The following is an 18,688-nucleotide window of genomic DNA, read 5'->3' on the forward strand; positions in this document are numbered from 1 at the left end:
TTCACTCACCCCACCACTTTTAAAGGGTACCAGCTGCCCCTAGTATGTGCTTCATTTGAAAGTGGCAATAATGGGGCATCTACAATTTGTCACAGACCTAAGGGTTCCTCTGCCTCATTCATAGACATGGAAACTAATATGTTCTATCATTCTGACCGTCTAACAATCAACAACACAGACTTTACTGGACTAAGAAAATGAAATTGAACAAAACTAGATAAAGACAGCGGCCAACATTTTGGCACAAATTGGAAACATAAGACCAGACTTGACATAAGTGTTAATTTTACAGAAAACAGCAACATGGTTGATTGGACACCAGCACTTCTCAATTTTGAACATCACATTATTGAAGATAATATATTTTGAAATAGAAGATGAGTAGAGCAGAATATACATGTGAACTTTGAAACCCTGGAAATAAAGGGGCTGATTAAGAGTTCGGTGGATGGGACGACCCTTCCCCCGCACGTCCGACGGGGAGGTTGCAGCCTTACTGGTAACCTCCCCGCCAGCTCCATTAGGACTGTCCCGCTGGGCTGATGGGTGGAAGCCAAGGTTTCTGCCCGTCAGCCCAGTGGGAAAGTGGCAGCAGCATTGTGGCCGGCTCATAATTGAGCCGGCGGCAATGCTGCCACCCGCAGAGGGCACCAGCACCCTCATAATGTGCACTGTCGACACAGCATACTGCGCATTATAGAGGTACTGGCCACGGGAAGCCTTGCTCTGCCCATGCCACGGGCATGAGCAGTGCATGAGCCCACTGTGGCCCCATACACCTGTTCTCCACTAGCCTTTTCATGAGCGTGAAACCGCCATGAAAAGGCTGGCAGAGAACCAGACTGTAAATAGCAGGGTGGCACTGAGTTTTGCGCCACCCTGGCTGATTCCAACCTGCACTGCCATCTACCTGTCTGGAACATTGTTCCCAGTGGAGGCGGCAGTCGTTTGGCAGTCTGACCGGCATCTCTTAATTTGTCGGTCAGCCCGTCAAATCGGCGGTGGTCATGACCGCAACCGCGAGTCTGGAAGTCTGTTCACTGCCAGACTTGTGATGAGGCCCAAAGTGCCTAATTGCTGTAACCAAGGTATTCTCAGACATTGAACTTTTAAGTCTAAATTTAGCAACATCGAGTGGACACATACGTAAGCACAAGTGGCTTCATTGCAAAGTATCACCTACTTCACAAAAGACATTTTTTTTAAACTGCAAGAAGATGTGGATACATTTTTAGGTTATATCATTGGTAAAATTGGCTACAAATATATTACCAACTGCATGTAAATGCAGCGAGTCTGCTCCTGTATCCATTGCAGATAACCTGTGCTACTATTCCATAGCCTTTTCTCAAACTTCAATTACTTTTTTGTAGTATTAAATTGCCAGGTGGCTTATTTGTATATTAGTAATTATTTATGTATAATAGCCTGCTATTTTTGAAATACAATGCATATGAAGTTATACTGTAAAAATGTTTTTCTGTTAATATATATCAATAAAAAGATATTTATAGTAAAAAGATTCACAATAACTATGAAATCTATGACTACGTACCTGAAACCTGTGAAAATCAGAAGGTTTGAAATCATTTGGAGAGCACCCACACCAGTCAACAATGTGTTTATACTGACATTTGCAGCCCAGTTTGCGATTCCAGTTAGTAATTCGTAAATTGTTGTCAACCATTGTATCACAGTGAGGACTGTTCTCCAGTACAGTATGGAAGAAAGACTGCAAAAGAGAAAAAAAACGGAGGGTCAATTGCACTTTCCATAGGAAAAGCATTTTTAGACTTTATCTTTGGCACCGTTTGACAAATCTTCACTAGATTACCCCCCAAAAAGTGTTGCAGTGATTCTTGTTGCACACAGACAGTTTTGGGGTTATCCGTTAAGAGGGGGCCGAGAAAAAGGGGACTAAAAAAAGGTTGCGTTTGCCCATATTAATTTCCGTAGGATTCTTTAGACACGACTACAGGCCAAACCACTTGACGGAATTACACCATTTTTGGCAGACAGCTAGCTATTAGTTCGCAGATTACGCTTTCACTTATTTGGTGAGCATCTGTTCAGCGTTTTTTGAGATATTTAAGTGAAAATACATTTCTATATCTCTGGCCCTGAATAATTTGCAAAATTCACACTTTTTTCGTGAATACGCATGCAAAAAGAAGCATGGAAATTGGCTGACCGCAACCTGACAACAAAGTTGCGGCCACCATTTTATTTCATGGGGCATGGTCCCCGGGGGGGGTGAAAATCCCAGTTGAAAGTGTCACAAGGGGTCAGGGTGAAGGTACCCTGACCCTAGGGTGTGATAAAGATGTGTTTAAGGTGCAAATTATGGGTTTAAAATAATTTTGCATCAGCGTGCGCGATATTCCTGAAAATGTTAAAATTTTCTCAAATTTGTCGCCAATACAGAAAAAGTTGAAAGAAAAACCAGAGACTCATTCATACACTCATACATGCACTCAGAGACTCATATGTCCACTCACACACCCACTCTACTCTGCACCCCCTCGCACCCACTCAGACTCACCCACCCACTTTCAGACCCACTCAAACACTCATGCACCCACTCACAGATCCACTGACAGAGCCAGAGCCTGTGGCCAACCTGCCCCGCCCACGGCTGAATGACATGTGTGGGGTTGGAGTAAGGGCTATAAGGGCTTTGCTGCATGGCCTGGCTGCAGGCCAGGCATTTTGACCAACCCCTGCCATGTGTGGTAGGGGTTGGAATAAGTATAATAATTAATATTGCTTTATGTTAAAAAAACAAAGAAATTCACTGAAAAAACCAAAGGTTACAGGGAAGTTATATTTTGGTTCTGAACTTACTTTTACAAAACCATAGAAATTCAGCAGTTATAGTTAGAGCTCTTTTAAGTAACTATGACTCGCACCCTAAGGTAACTGTAACTCGCACCATCGCCATGCACAGCTACCTACTCCACATATTATATAATTGATAGATCTTGTATGGCATCTTTGGTAATATCACTGCCACATTTGCAATAAAATTATTAATCAGAAAACTGCATGACAAGGGCACAAGCTTTTTTTTTTTTCAAAAAGCCCCGGGACTTGGCCCACTTGGGAGTCTGCGCTTCATTTTTTTTTTTTCTTACAAGCGGATTTGTGGATCTACCACTTTTTAGCCCTATGGAGTCCCTTGGGGTGTTCGTTCCTTGGCCCCTCTTTTTTTTTTTTTTTACTTTTTGGGACACTGCTTCAGTCCAGTCCCAAGATGGCTGACAACACACATATGGATATCTGTTTACAGCTGTCAAACATTCTGTAACTGGTGGGGGAAAGTGTGGAAAAGAATATTTACATATATGGAGAAAGAATAACAAAGTTAGTAAGTGAAAATGTACTTGGGGATCGATTTACTACACAAAAATGTATTACTATATTAGGCACAGACAAATCTATTTGCATCTGAGTAAATTAAAATTCACAAAGAAATACATACCTTTTCTCTGTAAATTAAAGAAACATCCTCAACTTACTCCAAATAAAGACATACTAATTTTTACTCTTTTTTTTATTAATTAACCAGTAAGTACTTAGGTTTTGTCTATAAGCCAGGTGTATCCATCTAAATACCATGTGTCCCATTAATCATGTATTATGTGTTGACAATATGTCCAGTGACAATTCATGTTTTATAATAGCTAACATATAGTAGTCTTGTATGTTTAATGTATTACACAAGCCGGCATGTTTTAAATAATTCTGAATTACATTGGTTATCATATTCACATTGACCCTTTAAACTCGCCTGTAATGTCATTTCAAACTTACATCTACAGTAGACATAAATATGTGAGTATGGACACACTGCAAAAATCCAGCCCAGTCCAATAGAATTCTTTGTTTTAAAGAGTACCAGTACCAAAAAAGGCTCACATTTCTGTAACATCAACTGTCACTATGTAAAATAAAGAAAAACTGTGGAATTAAAAACATGGGGGAATCATAAGTAATATTATGTATGATTTCATTTCAAGAACATTACGGAAGGTAACATTTTATGGCCCTCCACATCACAGTTGGGCCAGTTCACGTTATGTTTTACAAATGTTATGTCAGATAAGCAGCTTCTTAATTCAGTAGTAACAGGAACAGATCACCAGCTACTAAACTAGCAAAAGGCAAAACTCATATTAATTCCAAAAGTTATCAGCTTAATTACTCACTGGGCTGGAAAGTAGTCAACTAGGGCACCCAGAGTTGTTTTTAAAATACCAAGGATCATTTTCCTATCTGTTTGACTCTTGCTTACCTTGCCACCCCTAACCCTATAAACTCCAAACACACAAGTGCAGACACATAATAAATATGAGCTTAATGAGTGAGGTCATTACTACTAGCCTCTATCAACATGGAGTTATGAAGGGCAGTAATTGACCCTGTCAACACCCTGCTATGTACTTGTTCAAGAGGCTTGACTGCCATTTGTGCAGATGGTGCAGGTGGGCCTTGCCCTGGGAGAGGAAGGGGCCAACTTCACTCCAATTAAAATAATAATTAAATAATTACCTGGTAAGCCTAGCAACATTATCCTTCATTAGGGCCCATGGAATTAAATTGAGTGATAAACCCCCTTACATCTGTTAATTCAAGCAGCATAAATATACAGATACACAATCCCTATATACGGGTACATGTATGACTGGTAACTGTTAGACTTGGCATCCTTGGTGTGGTCTCCCCTAACTTTTTGTCTCTGCTTCCCAGGTTGTTTCTGTGTGCTGGACTCTGTTTGTGCTGTTTTGTTTGCTCTGGACACTTTACTACTGCTGACCAGTGCTAAAGTGTAAGTGTGCCCTCTTTAGATTGTATCTGTAAATTGGCTTATCCATGTTTGGCATATTTGATTTACTAGTATGTCCCTAGTGAAGTGCCCTAGAGGTGCCCAGGGCCTGTACATCAAAATCTACCAGTGGGCCTGCAGCACTGGTTGTGCCACCCACAAGAGTTGCCCTGTAAACATGACCCAGACCTGCTACTGCAGTGTCTGTGTGTGCAGATTTAAACTGCCATTTCGACACGGCAAGTGCCCCCACTTACCAAGCCTAAATCTTCCCTTTTTCTATATGTAAGGTACCTCTGAGGTAGGCCCTATATAGCTCCATGGGAAAGGTGCAGTCTATGTTAAGGGTGGGACATTAACTGATGTGTTTTATATATCCTTACAGTGAAATACTGCTAAATTCTGTCTTCACTGTTGCAAGACCTATCTCTCTTATAGGTTAACAAGGGGGCTGCCTTTAACTAACTTTAAAGTGCAGATTCCCTTTGAGAGCAGATAGAAATGTGAAGTTTAGGGTCTCTGAACTCACAATTGAAAATTACATCTTTAAGTGAAGTGGTTTTTTAGAATGTTAATTTGAAAATGCCACCTTTATAAACTAGGCATTTTCCTGCTTAAGCCATTCTGTGACTCTGCCTGGTTGTGGATTACCTGTCTGGGTCAGTTTGACGGTTGGGCTGTTTGTGAATCCTCTCTAGACAGTGAGACAAAGGGAGCTGGGGTGTAACCTGCATATCCTGATGAACCATCTGTGCTAGAGTGGAGGGAGAAGTGGTCACTTAAGCCTGAATGGGCTGTGCCTGCCCTCTAACAATGCAGTCTCCAACCCCCTGGTATGTGTCTGGGGCCTAGTTTGGGCAAGTCAGGATCTAGTGAACAACAGAGACTTTCTTTTGAAGTAGGCCTAATTCAAAGGCAGAAAGGGGTATAAGTATTGGACCCAAAACCCCTGAAAATTTGATTACTTCTGGAACCAAGTGGAACCTCTGCCAAGGAGATGAGCTGGAGAGCTGGAGGGGGATTACTGCTCATTTGAGCTTTGCTGGGTTGGCCTTCAGTAGCTGCTTCTGCCTGAAAGAGGACAAAGACTGACTTTTGTGTGACTTCCCACTGCTGAAGAATCTCCAAGGGCTGGAACTGAACTTGCCTCCGGTTGTTGAAGTCTCAGGGACATCAAAGACTTCTCTCTGCCAGCACCTGGACTCTCTGCTGAGACTCCTGCCCTGCCAAGTGGTGCCCTAACCTGTCTCTGGGCCCTTGAAAGATGAAGCTGGTGGAAAAGGACAGAAATCCATGCACAGACTACTGTGCAGGGTAACTTTTGACATACCATCTGCAACGCGGCTGGGAGATCGACATGCCGCGGCTAGAGAAACGACATGCAACACCCTCTAGCGGCTGTTGCTAATGATGCAAGCCCCATGCAGCACGGTTTCCTGACACCGTGCTACCAGAGGATTTCAAATGCTGGGTATGAAAAATCAACGCAAAGCATGCCAGACCCGAGATGCCCGTCTGGGAATCGATGCATCGCTGTCTTGCGAGAGAGAAATAACGATGCATGCCAACCCGACCAGAGAAGGAAAGACGCACGGTCTTGCTTGCGAATTAGAAAACAACGCATCGCTGGTCTTTTTCAATGCACGCTCGCTGGTGCGGCTTTATTTGTGACGCTAACCAAGTACTCACTGTTTTCTAAGGATTAAGACTCTTATTCTTTTAAAAATTCAAATAGTGAAATGTGTATGTTGAATTTTTGTCATTTTGGTCGTGTTTGATTTAGATAAATATTACCTATTTTTCTAAACTGGTGTGGTGTCCAGTTTGTAGTGCTTCATTGTATTACTGTGTGTGTTGGTACAAATACTTTACACATTACTTCTGAAGTTAAGCCTGCATGCTCATGCCAAGCTACCAAGGGGGTGAGCGGGGGTTAACTGAGGGTGATTCTCCTTTACCGACTAGAGTGAGGGTCCTTGCTTGGACGGGGGGTAACCTGACTGCCAAACAAAGACCCCATTTCTAACAGTAACCTATATTGACCAGATATATGATAGAAAAAAGTTCCATAATTCAAAGACTGTGCAGGAAACATTATTCCGAAGTGGGCATATTGAAGAAAGTATTGTCAACACCATGTGAATCACACCATAATATTATGATGATAATAAAAATGCATGATGCTAATATAAAATAATGGCATTTTTATTTAAAATGAGTACAATAATTAACCTCCATAACAAGATTATAAATGTATTCTTTGGTTTTTATCAGGCCAGCTTCTCCATGGTAAATTTAGTTAGATGTGTGTCGCTTCTGCATGGTAAAATTATTTTGATGTGTGTCAGAAAGCAAACTTTGAAATCATCAAATTGTACACACATGGACGCTACAGCAGTTTTAACATCAAAATAATACATTGGAATCATCAGAGTTTCATTAGCTTTCATTAAACTCCTCTTCAAGCTATGTATTATGGTTTGCCTATAAAATAACTAAATTGATTACTTTGTTTTCTTTCTACTAATAAGCACACTTGAAACAGACAGTTTATTGTTTTGTTTAGGACTTGCCAGGCGAGGTCACCCTGACCGCTTTCTGTGCAATCAAATGTATTTTCCAAATACTATACCAACAGATCCTCTAAGAAAAAGTCTGTGATGACAATGATTATTGTAATTAGTTTTTCTTCAGCTTTTAAAATGAACACCTAGTGAATTAGACAATAAATGTCGGGCACCAGAAGGACATTTTTCACTCTCCAATTACTTTTGCAACCATAAGTCTTTATTTGTTGACTTGAGGCAGCAAGGTAAAGCATTTTCAATTGTGCTGCTATAATTACATCATGGCTGTTTCAGAGACCGAATAAATCTTATGCCTTTAGGATGGAATTATCAGGCCAAGGGAAGAGAGGCACAAGGAGAGCCGTCATTTGAGTCGTGAAAATGTGATTTCAATGACAGACAGACAAAAAAAGTTATTTAATTGAAATTTGTAACTCATTGATGCACTCAATTTGCAAGAATTGTCCCCAAATTATCACCCTGCCCAAAATGAAATTAAATTGATAATAATGGTCTGTAAATTATCACCCTTTGGTTCTTAAAATCTAAGTGAGAGCTCACTGAATACAAATTTATAGTTGCACTGACTGCTTAGAGATATAAAGGGATATATTTTCATTTAAGTGAAGCAAAACAACCCAATTACCCACAGCCCTGTGCCTTTTTCATAAGGATATCGAAACAATTCTCCAAGATAATGAATGAAAAGGTTATCAGACCTACAAAGAGGGAATTTTTGTCAGACATAGAATGAAAATGAGACTATGCAACATATGTTCTTTATATTATAACCAGTCAAATTATATTGTGTACTGCTTAGAATGGTGGGCGGCTCCTAAAGCAGCTGCATTCATTTTCAGAATTGTGTTCAACATTCAGATTCAAAGGCAGAACATAGGTGAATTCATTAACTGATAACCACCTTGTTCTCACTCATTAGTATTCCAAAAATATCCAGCTGTCTCTTACACGATTCATTGATTGTGGAAGGTGAAGTGATTTTCATACTGAATAATATTTTTTTCTACAATTTAAGCCACAACCTGTGGTTGGGGAATTAAGCCAGGGAAATGGCTGATGTTCACCTCTGTGATCTTAGTTAGAAAAAAGGTATCGCCTCTAATTTGCTTTTCAAGCCAGCAAGAGCTCAATAGGTAATATACAAACTATGTTTAATCAAGACTTTTTGTCCCTGTAAAAATGAACAAAAATGTTTTTTGCAATTATATTTTGCCTGTGAAATGAGCTGCAGGAATATTGTTAAATAAATTTAGAAGTATGTATTGGAATACTTTTTACATTTAAAATACTATGCAAATGATTTCATTAATAAAATCATAAGACTTACCATCACAAGGATTTTCATCCGTGCTACTTGTAAAAAAGAAAGAACTATGTTGTATGAGGTACTCACCTCATTTCATAGGATAAAACATACATTTTAATAGAATTTAGCCAACACAATATTTTTGCTAATGTAGTTGACTACAGGGGCACACACCTCCTTTACATATTGTCAGTGAGGATGGTGATGTATAAAATCCACAATCAACATTAGCCAAAGTCATGTCTTCCAGTAGAAAGTTACCCTATACTATGTTGGTGATTCTCAATGTCTCAAAGAGGAAAAAACTGAGGATGTGTGATAAATGTATGCTCCTTTTTTGTAAAACCATTGGTGATAGTCTAACAAATAAGATGAACATGCAGTACCATACTTTAAACTTTGTATTACTAATGTACACAGATATTTGGTAGGGTTATATCTTGAATTTGACTTTAATTTTGATATCTCTAGTGTGAATACTTTTTATCCACATCTCATTACACTAGGTGAAGCTCTGGCACTGTAATTGCGTTGGAAGATACTCAATTGACAAGTAAAATGTTTGAAAAGCTGTAAATCTTATTTTGAAAATAACCATTGCAGATTACGCCCAGGTGATCTTAGGATAGAGAAATGTTCATATACAAGAATGCTGTTGAGTATTTCAAAACAATGCATACTGCACTCTTCTGCCCCATGCCGTAAAGGGGGCTATTCACAAAGGTAGTTTAAACTATATGTAAGTTTAACCTTACACTTTTGAGTAAATAATTTTAGCTCTTCACAAAATCTTATTGTAAAGCTACTTAGAAGTGCAGACTTGCACAGCTCCATCCTCTTTAAAAGGGGGTAAGGCCAAATTTACAGTTGTAAATTACTATTGCCAACATGAATTATCAATAAATCCAGCATCACGTATGGCCAGCGCTAGATACTGTAACAGTCTCCTATATATAATAATGGAGGTAGGGGAGTAAATTGAAGTCTTATAGAAAATATTGCTAAATTAAATTAATGTATTCAAAAGAGTTACAAAGATGAATAAATATAATTTGATGGTGAAAAAATATTTAAAAAACTGAAACATATGTATTATTTAATTAGGAAATAGGCTAACAACCTTTATTAAATGAAAATTTTTTAATATAAGTTTCATTCATTTTATACAACACTTTTGATCATTATTAATAAGTGATAAAATATATATCTTTTCTTTAGGTGGGAATGCATATTTTAGTTTAAACTTCAAAAAGTATTTTTTCTTGAATGTAATATATTAAGTCAATTAAATATTAAATTCAAAATAATGTTAATAGTGCTGTAGCAGATTGTTTCTTTTATTCCACATTTAAAATAAACACACAAAAATAATTTAAAAAAAATATTTAACATAGAAATATTTTTCTACTTTTTTCCAAGTTTAGTAAATTTTTACTTTAGACTACGGGAGACCTCCATTACTGGGGTGGAGGTCTGCCTATTGTCGTTTTAGTATTCAAGAAGTACAGATAGTTAAACGAATAAGATGAACAGAGTTGTATTAAACAATTATCAATGTGTTCTACTATTTGTCTGCTGCTATTTATTTTCCTAATAAATACTTAGTCATTTTAATTAGGTTTGAGTACCGCCCCATACCTTTACAGTAAAGCAGTACTATGTAAAAACTGTTTCGTTAAAGAGGCTAATTTGGAAATAAATAGTGAGTCCTGGGTAACATTTTGGATTACATCGTTTCTTTTTTCCTTACTATGAAAAACATTTGCTAATTTAGGATTTCCCTTCACTAAGGCTCCATGCAAAAATATTGGTTTTCCATGTGCATTGCCACCATCCCTGCAAATGTTTCCCTAGTCTATTCAAGTGTAGATTGAGAAGTGCTGGTAATATGCATGAGGCAGTCCAAGACTTTGTGAATATCTGTTTTCAAACCATTTGCTAATCCTACCCTCATAGCGCTTCTCCTCTGGGAATGGCTACTGCCCCTACCCCAAATGTCAATACAACTGCAGAAATATCTGAGTATGAGTTGCAGGTTCCCAAAGTGATCTGTGACATCATCACATGTACAAGACCACATATCATGAGTTTGTCAATAGCAATCTAGATTTTGACTGCATTTTCCACTTTTGAGACCGTCTGTTACACTTATGAATGGAAAAGGTTGCATGAAGTGAACCCTAATCTTTCAGAATCTATCCGGGCAAGGTTTTAAATGTATGTGTATGTACTCTAAGCACACATCTTCTTAAATATATTAATAATACAATTAAATTCAGTCCCAATAGATTCCACATATTTTGCTTTATTTCTTCATATTGGTGTCACTCCAGCCAAGCCAACACATGTTTCATCTGGGGTGTGTTGCCCCACGACTTCCTCAGGGCTTATTACGGCTGTAAACAATACATAATATATATTCTTTAATATAATGTCCAGACTGATTTATTGGTGTCACCAACCATCCTTGTGCAGTAAAATTAATCACTTAGTATACAATGGGTGGAGACCAAGCATTTAACTATTTAATTGTGTGTTGCCTTAGTCCATATACTTGTAGTATTTAGATCTCATTTATGTCTTCTCATTACTATACACCATTGTATTTATGCTATCTCACCCTGGTGTAGACTGCATGCACTTACAAGTGAGCTTACAACCCCATATATAAATATATTCATGTAGAATCCGTGTAGTGCACCCAACCACTCTACCTGTCTATAGTTGTTACCCCTCCTCTCCGGTATTCCTCATTGATATTATTTCATCTGTGGTATCCAATTCGAAATTACCAATTCGCTCCTGTATATAATAACGTCTTATTATACAATCAATGAATCTAATTATATTTATACTTCTTTCTGCATTAGTAAACGTCTCCAAAGTCTCTCTTTCTATATTCGCTTACCTTTTTCTTCACTGTTCATAGAAGTGTAACTTTTATTAAGAAGGCTTCCCGTCCAAAAAATCAAAGCATATCCTGAATGTAAATATGCCTTAAGTTACTGTAAGCGCATCCCTCGCGGGATAAATACTTTCCCAGTATTTATTGCTCGTAACCCTCTCACTCACCTCTATTCTATGGCGTGTTCCCAGTTGTTATGGAGATTTCCCGTCCAAAAAATCAAAGCGTATCCTAAATATAAATATGCAATAACTTACTGCAAGCACATCTCTCACAGGATAACTATTCACCCTTAAGTTTCCTACTCTATTATTGCTTGTATCCCTGTCACTCACCGGCATGTTCCAGTTTGGACCGCGAGTAAGCTAAAGGACTCCCAAATGGAGTCCGTTTTCAATCTTAATGTTTATATACCTTCCCCTTTTAGAAATAGAAAGGGGACTCTTAGTTATTATATAGTCGCGAGTACGATTACCCCAACGGAGTCCGTTTTTTATCTTCATATTTGTATAGTCTCTACTATTAGAAATAGAAAGAGGACTAAAGTGTCTGATAAACTCCAAAGTAAATCATTATTACATAGTTGTTAAGTCAGCCTTATAATAACTTGTGACATTATACTGTGAATTTTAATACTTAATCACTAGTAAGAGACTCCTCAATATCCAATTATACATACAATTCCATAACATTTAAATATTGACGACATATACCTGACTTGTATATACTTAATTTACAAGATCTATTCTAATCCTCTCTACATTTATTAGTTATACACTACTCAATTAAGTCCAACCTCTAATAACACAAAGCGGGGGTCAGCATTCATCCTCTTGTATTGTGTACTAGTGTTTCCGTTACTATAATCCCCTCAATATATAATCCTTTGCCTCCTTGGGTTAAATGCACCACACGGATTCCAAATCGAAATACACTTTATATAATTTTCTAATTGTTCCTTACATATATCTTATTTTGTATAATGATATGTTACATTAAACGTTCCACTTATAGGTACATTGCTTAATTATCGAAATACTTGAAGATCATTTGTTTATTTTAGTTAAACTACCATATTCAAAACTAAATTACTCTCCTTTCATCGCTCACCCAAAAAATACTCAAGTTCATAATCTGAGTTCAATCCACATTCCACTGTTTCAGATGCATAATCCAAATAGATTCTTTTCACCTCAGTGCTAACTATCTATTACCTCCTCGGGGGTTCATTCCTACGAGTTCAAAACCAAAAAATATAAATTCCTTAGGTACATTTAGTGCAGTACAAGTTTTTATATGTAATGCAATAGGATACCGGTCGTCATCTTGTCTAATAGCCCTCCAGTGTTCTGTGATTCTGACTCTAAGATGACAAATTGTACTTCCTACATATATTCGTTCACATTTTCAAACCAACATATATATTACATAAGCTGTATTACAATTTATGTATGTTTGAATCGTATATATACAGTATATTCTCTCCAAAGCCATAAAAGTCTTTTCTTTACTTGCCATGTCCATTTGCACATCCTGCAACTTCCACATTTGAAGAAACCTTTATTGTAGATGTCTAGCCAATTTGTTTCCATCCTTCTGTTAGGATTACTGGGACAAATAATATTACTCAACGTTTTCCCTCTGTGATATGATGCCTTTGGTTTTAACCTAATATACTTCCTTAATATCTGATCTTGTAATAAAATATCCCAATGACTTCTCAAACTTTTCAGTAGTAAAGCAGAGTTTTCTATATAATCCAATGTTATTCTGATTTTCTCTTCGCTGTCTTTAATCGTAGTCTTTATCCCTAAGGTTTGTTGTCGGGGTATCCGAATTGCCTTACTCAAAGATATGTTCACATGCTCTACCTTATACCCTCTTGCTATAAAGCATTTTCCCATGTCCTGTATATATTCAAAAAAGTCCTTATTTCTACTACAGTTCCGTCTCACTCTTATCATTTCCCCAAATGGTATAGCTTCTTTCCAACACATCGGGTGTGCACTCGTAGCATGCAGTATTGAATTACAAGATGTAGGTTTCTGATATAGCTTACTCTCTATCTTATTATTCTCCACATATAGTTCTATATCTAAGAACTCTATACGTGTCAAACTGTATTGATGTGTAAATTTGATATTCACCACATCACTGTTCAAATATTCACAAAAACTCTTCGTTTTTTCCAAATTACCTGTCCATATCATAAAGCAATCATCTATGTATCTTCCCCAATAAAGGATGTATGTATGTCACTCTGCCGCTTCTTGTCCCCAAATCCAACTATCTTCAAACCATGAATAAATTAGCGCACGAGGGAGACGATCTCGACCCCATCGCCACTCCCTGTTTTTGTCTATACCATTCGTTATTAAAGAGAAAGTAATTATGATTGAGAATAAGGTCCATTGTCTCTAATAACATTTCAATATGCTCCATCAAGCTCGCTGATCTTCTATACAACATATGTTTAATTGCTTGAATTCCTGATTCATGACTAATACTAGTATATAAGGCCACCACATCTAGTGTCACCATTGTCATATTCGATTCCCAGTTCATGTCTCCAAGCACGCCTAATAAATGTTTCGGATCTTTAATGTATGACGAAAGGTTCGGTACTAGAGGTTGCAAAAATATGTCAACAAATTGTGATATATTTTCTGTAAGACCCCTAGCCCCCGATATTATTGGTCTTCCTAGAGGAAAAGGAAGATTTTTGTGTATTTTGGGAAGGGTATAAAAACAAGGAAACCTCAGACGATCCACCCATAAATACAGATACTCTTCCTCGTCAAGTATACATCTGTCATACCACAATTTCAACATCCTGTTGATCTTACTGGTTAGATTCAACATAGGATTATGTTTAAATTTTTCGTAACACCGTGCATCATTCAATTGTTTATAGATTTCTTTATCATAGTCACAACGATTCATGATCACAATATTCCCTCCTTTGTCTGCTCACCTAATGATTATATCCTCTTCACGCATAAATGTCTGCTAAGCTAGATGTTCCCTCTAGCTCAGATTATATTTTCTGATTTTCTTTATATCTGTCTACTTACATTTATCTAGGTGCTCACATACAAATTTGTAAAAAAACATCTATATTATTTTCTGTAGCTTGTTTAGGTATCCATGTTGATTTTAGTTTAATACCACTGGTCATATGTACATCTGATGCAATATTCAGTTCTTGTAATATTCTCAAAGTGGTAACTGGGAACACCTCATATTCTGTTATCGACATCAGGGCTACTGTATCTTTTATGTCTTGTATTGATAGTTCACTCTTTGACCTCTTATGTGGTAATAGATCCCTACACTCACCTCGTTTGCTACATAATTCAAATTGTTTCTTATGTTTCAGTCTTTTCACAAATTTGAATAGGTCGATTTTAGATTTACAACCATCTCCCTTATTTGTGGGACAGACTCCCAATCCTCTGTTTAGAACTGTGACTATGTCTGATGTTAAAGTTTTATTTGATAAGTTTATCACACCATTCTCTTGTTCTGAAAGCAATCCTAAACTTTCCTGTCCCAAGATCTTGTTTTCATACCCATAAGTTGCTCTTGTATTCTTTCCTCTCTTCCCTCTTCTGGTTTTCATTCTCGATTCTTTCTAGTATTTTGTTCCCGATTGCCTTCCTTTATCCTCCACATTTCCCGTAAAAAAGGTTTCTTACTTGTAATTGGAGCTAATGTATGTCCCTCAACATTTTCTGCCTCACTGCCACTGGTAGATGGAATACTTCTCGATGTTGCTGTTGATCTAACTGAAGTTGTGGATTGTACTTTCAATATCGTTCCCTGAATCAGATGATCATATTTACTAGACAACGTAAATACCCTACCATTTAGATAATTTTGTTCATCTCTCTTAAGTTTTCTTGCCTTCCTCTGTTTTATTTTCTCTTGAAATCTAATTATTATATTATTAAGAATATCATAATTCTTTTCTGTCGCTACTTTTAGATTAAGCAATTTCTCCAGTGTAATAATCTCCGATTGTAATTTCTGGACTTTCCTATCTGCATTCTCTATAAGAATGTCCATTAGGTTCATAGATTTAGATTTCAATTCTTCATCGCATTTTATCAATAAATCTGTGCCTAAGTCATCAAAGGTGGGAAAGATATGTGATCTAAGACCCGTCGGTATTCTATTTTTTAAAAAAATTGTTTTAATGTCACACTGTCCCACCATTTAGACATTTCATTCTTTTTCAACCTTTCTAATCTAATACATTTTTCTCGTAAACCTTCTTTTCTTAACTGACCTCCACCTTTAGTAGCTTGTCTTACTGTATGTCCAGTATTTAAATTACTAAATAATTCCTCCGCTGACTTGTCTCTATCTATCTTTTCACTCATTTAATAAAACTGTACTTATGTAATCACAAATAAGGTTTAGATGAGAAAGGGGGCAGCTTCTCCTGTTGTGTATTAATACAGAATTGGGGTGGTAGAGCAGAGAATTGGCGCTCACCTTTGCAAAGCATATTATAATTTTGTTACTGGTCAAATCTTATTTTCAACTGATGGTGCTCATGCAAGGTACCTCCCCTTAAAAAACCTTGTAATATTGACAATCCTAAGATTGTTAAACTTATATGCATGTACTCTAAGCACACGTCTTCTTAAATATATTAATAATAATACAATTACATTCAGTCCCAACAGATTTCAAATATTCTGCTTTATTCCTTCTTATTGGTGTCACTCCAGCCAAGCCAACACGTGTTTCATATGGGGTGTGTCGCCCCACGACTCCTCAGGGCTTATTACGGCTGTAAACAATACATAATATAGATTCTTTAATATAATGTCCAGACTGATTTATATGTGCCACCAACCATCCTTGTTCAGTAAAATTAATCACTTGGTATATAATAGGTGGAGACCAAGCATTTAACTATTACATTGTGTGTTGCCTTAATCCATACACTTGTGGTATTTAGATCTCATTTATGTCTTGTCATTACTATACACCATTGTATTTATGCTATCTAACCCTGGTGTAGACTGTATGCACTTACAAGTGGGCTTACAACCCCATATATAAATATATTTGTGTAGAATCTGCGTAGTGCACCCAACCACTCTACCTTTCTATAGTTGTTACCTCTCCTCTCTGGTATTTCTCATTGATATTATTTCATCCATGGTATCCAATTCGAAATTATCAATTTGCTCCTGTATATAATCATGTCTTATTATACAATCAATGAATCTAATTATATTTATACTTCTTTCTGCATTAGTAAACGTCTCTAAAGTCTCTCTTTCTATACTCGCTTACCTTTTACTTCACTGTACATAGAAGTGTAACTTTTATTAAGAATGCTTCCCATTAAAAAAATCAAAACATTTCCTGAATGTAAATATGCTTTAAGTTACTGCAAGCGCATCCCTCATGGGATAACTACTTTCCCACTCTTTATTGCTCGTAACCCTCTCACTCACCTCTATTCTATGGCGTTTGTTAAGGAGGCTTCCCGTCCCAAAAAATCGAAGCGTATCCTAAATGTAAATGCAATAATTTACTGCAAGCACATCTCTCACAGGATAACTATTCACCCTTAACTTTCCCACTTTATTATTGCTCGTAATCCGTTCACTCACTTCTATTCTATGGACCAGTTTGGACCGCGAGTACACTAAAGGACTCCCAAACGGAGGCTGTTTTCAATCTTAATGTTTATATACCTTCCCCTTCTAGAAATAGAAAGGGGACTCTTATTTATTATATTGTTGCGAGTACGTATACCCCAATGGAATCTGTTTTTTATCTTCATATCTGTATAGCCACTACTACTGGGAATAGAAAGAAGACTAAGATGTCTGATAAACTCCAAAGGTTTTACATTTATCATCAAGTATTCATAACAAGTTAGATACCACATGTATACATGTGTAAATTCATACATTCTGCGTAATAGTGAAAAGGAATATGCAGATGTGTTTGTTATACCTCAGCTGGAAGTAATGTATAGGAGTAGAATTTCTTCATCTTCGTAACCAGGTCATCGTTGGATAATGTAACATACTCCACAAACTTCCTGTTCAGTAAGAACCAGTCAGAGCCTCCATCTACAGTAATGCCTTCTGGAATTTTCCTGTCTCCAAGACGCCACATGTGGGTGTCACATTCCAGGAAAAGTCTGTCCAGGCCTTGTTTTCTAATGAACCTAAGAGAAGAGACAAAGCCACACTTTAAGGAACGTGAAACAGTGTGTTTAAAAGTCTTCACATGATGCCGTCTTTGTTACAAAATACCTACCTGGCGCCAGGCCAAAAGCACTATGTAGACTTAGTCATGTAAAATTTGTACTCTTTATGGACTTTGACTGTTTCTTTGTCAGAAGCAACAGTTTTGACTTCTGTCATTTCCACTTTCCACTACAGTATGTCCATTGATTTCAAACTGATAATTGCTCTTATGTAAAACAATTCCTATGTACAACAATTCAAGGCAAAACATTAGAGATAAGGCACTGATGGAATTAAAACAATTGTGTTGCTGTTTGAAACTAACCTGGTTGATTCTGGCAAACTGTATCCTATTTTGGAAAAAACTTCAAAGTACCAGCCTAAAGGGATTAACTTGTGCTGAATAAAGTAGAAAAATCGCAAATTAGCTGGGCTTTTTGCTCCATTATAACCTCTGTTCTTTTTACAGCACAGACATAGTTTACCATTTTATAGAGATTTCTCATTAATAAACTATACTAAAGGAATATAAGGAAATATATGGCACCATTGCAAATGGATTACACACCTTGGTGTCAAGGAAACAGATACTAAATCAGGAGCATTACAGACTATTTTCCAGGTGTTAAAAATTGTGAGCCTCATTACGAGGCTGGCGGTTTTGAGACCCACAGCAACGTGGTGGCGGTCATGACCACTGCAGCTGTGGTGGTCCGGCCACCCTATTAAGACCCTAGTGGACAGACCGTCAGGGTTCTGCCATCACTGCTGAGATCAGTGATCCCAACGGGTTGACGGCAGGTGCAGAATGGAATCAGCCAGGGTAGTGCTGCATGCAGC

General features: G+C 37.4%; 1 protein-coding gene across 1 annotated transcript in view; it reads right to left on the bottom strand.

Moving 5' to 3' along the window:
• Positions 1-18,688, bottom strand: part of XYLT1 (xylosyltransferase 1) — a 644,618-nt gene that overhangs the window by 97,899 nt on the left and 528,031 nt on the right. Inside the window, exons 6-7 of the mRNA XM_069210190.1 lie at positions 17,610-17,826; positions 1,556-1,732 (exon numbers count right to left, since the gene is read on the bottom strand). Of these exons, the coding sequence (XP_069066291.1) occupies positions 1,556-1,732; positions 17,610-17,826 (394 nt within the window). The remainder of the gene's footprint in view (positions 1-1,555; positions 1,733-17,609; positions 17,827-18,688) is intronic.

The sequence above is a fragment of the Pleurodeles waltl genome, chromosome 10, assembly GCF_031143425.1.
Source record: "Pleurodeles waltl isolate 20211129_DDA chromosome 10, aPleWal1.hap1.20221129, whole genome shotgun sequence".
Taxonomy (NCBI): domain Eukaryota; kingdom Metazoa; phylum Chordata; class Amphibia; order Caudata; family Salamandridae; genus Pleurodeles; species Pleurodeles waltl.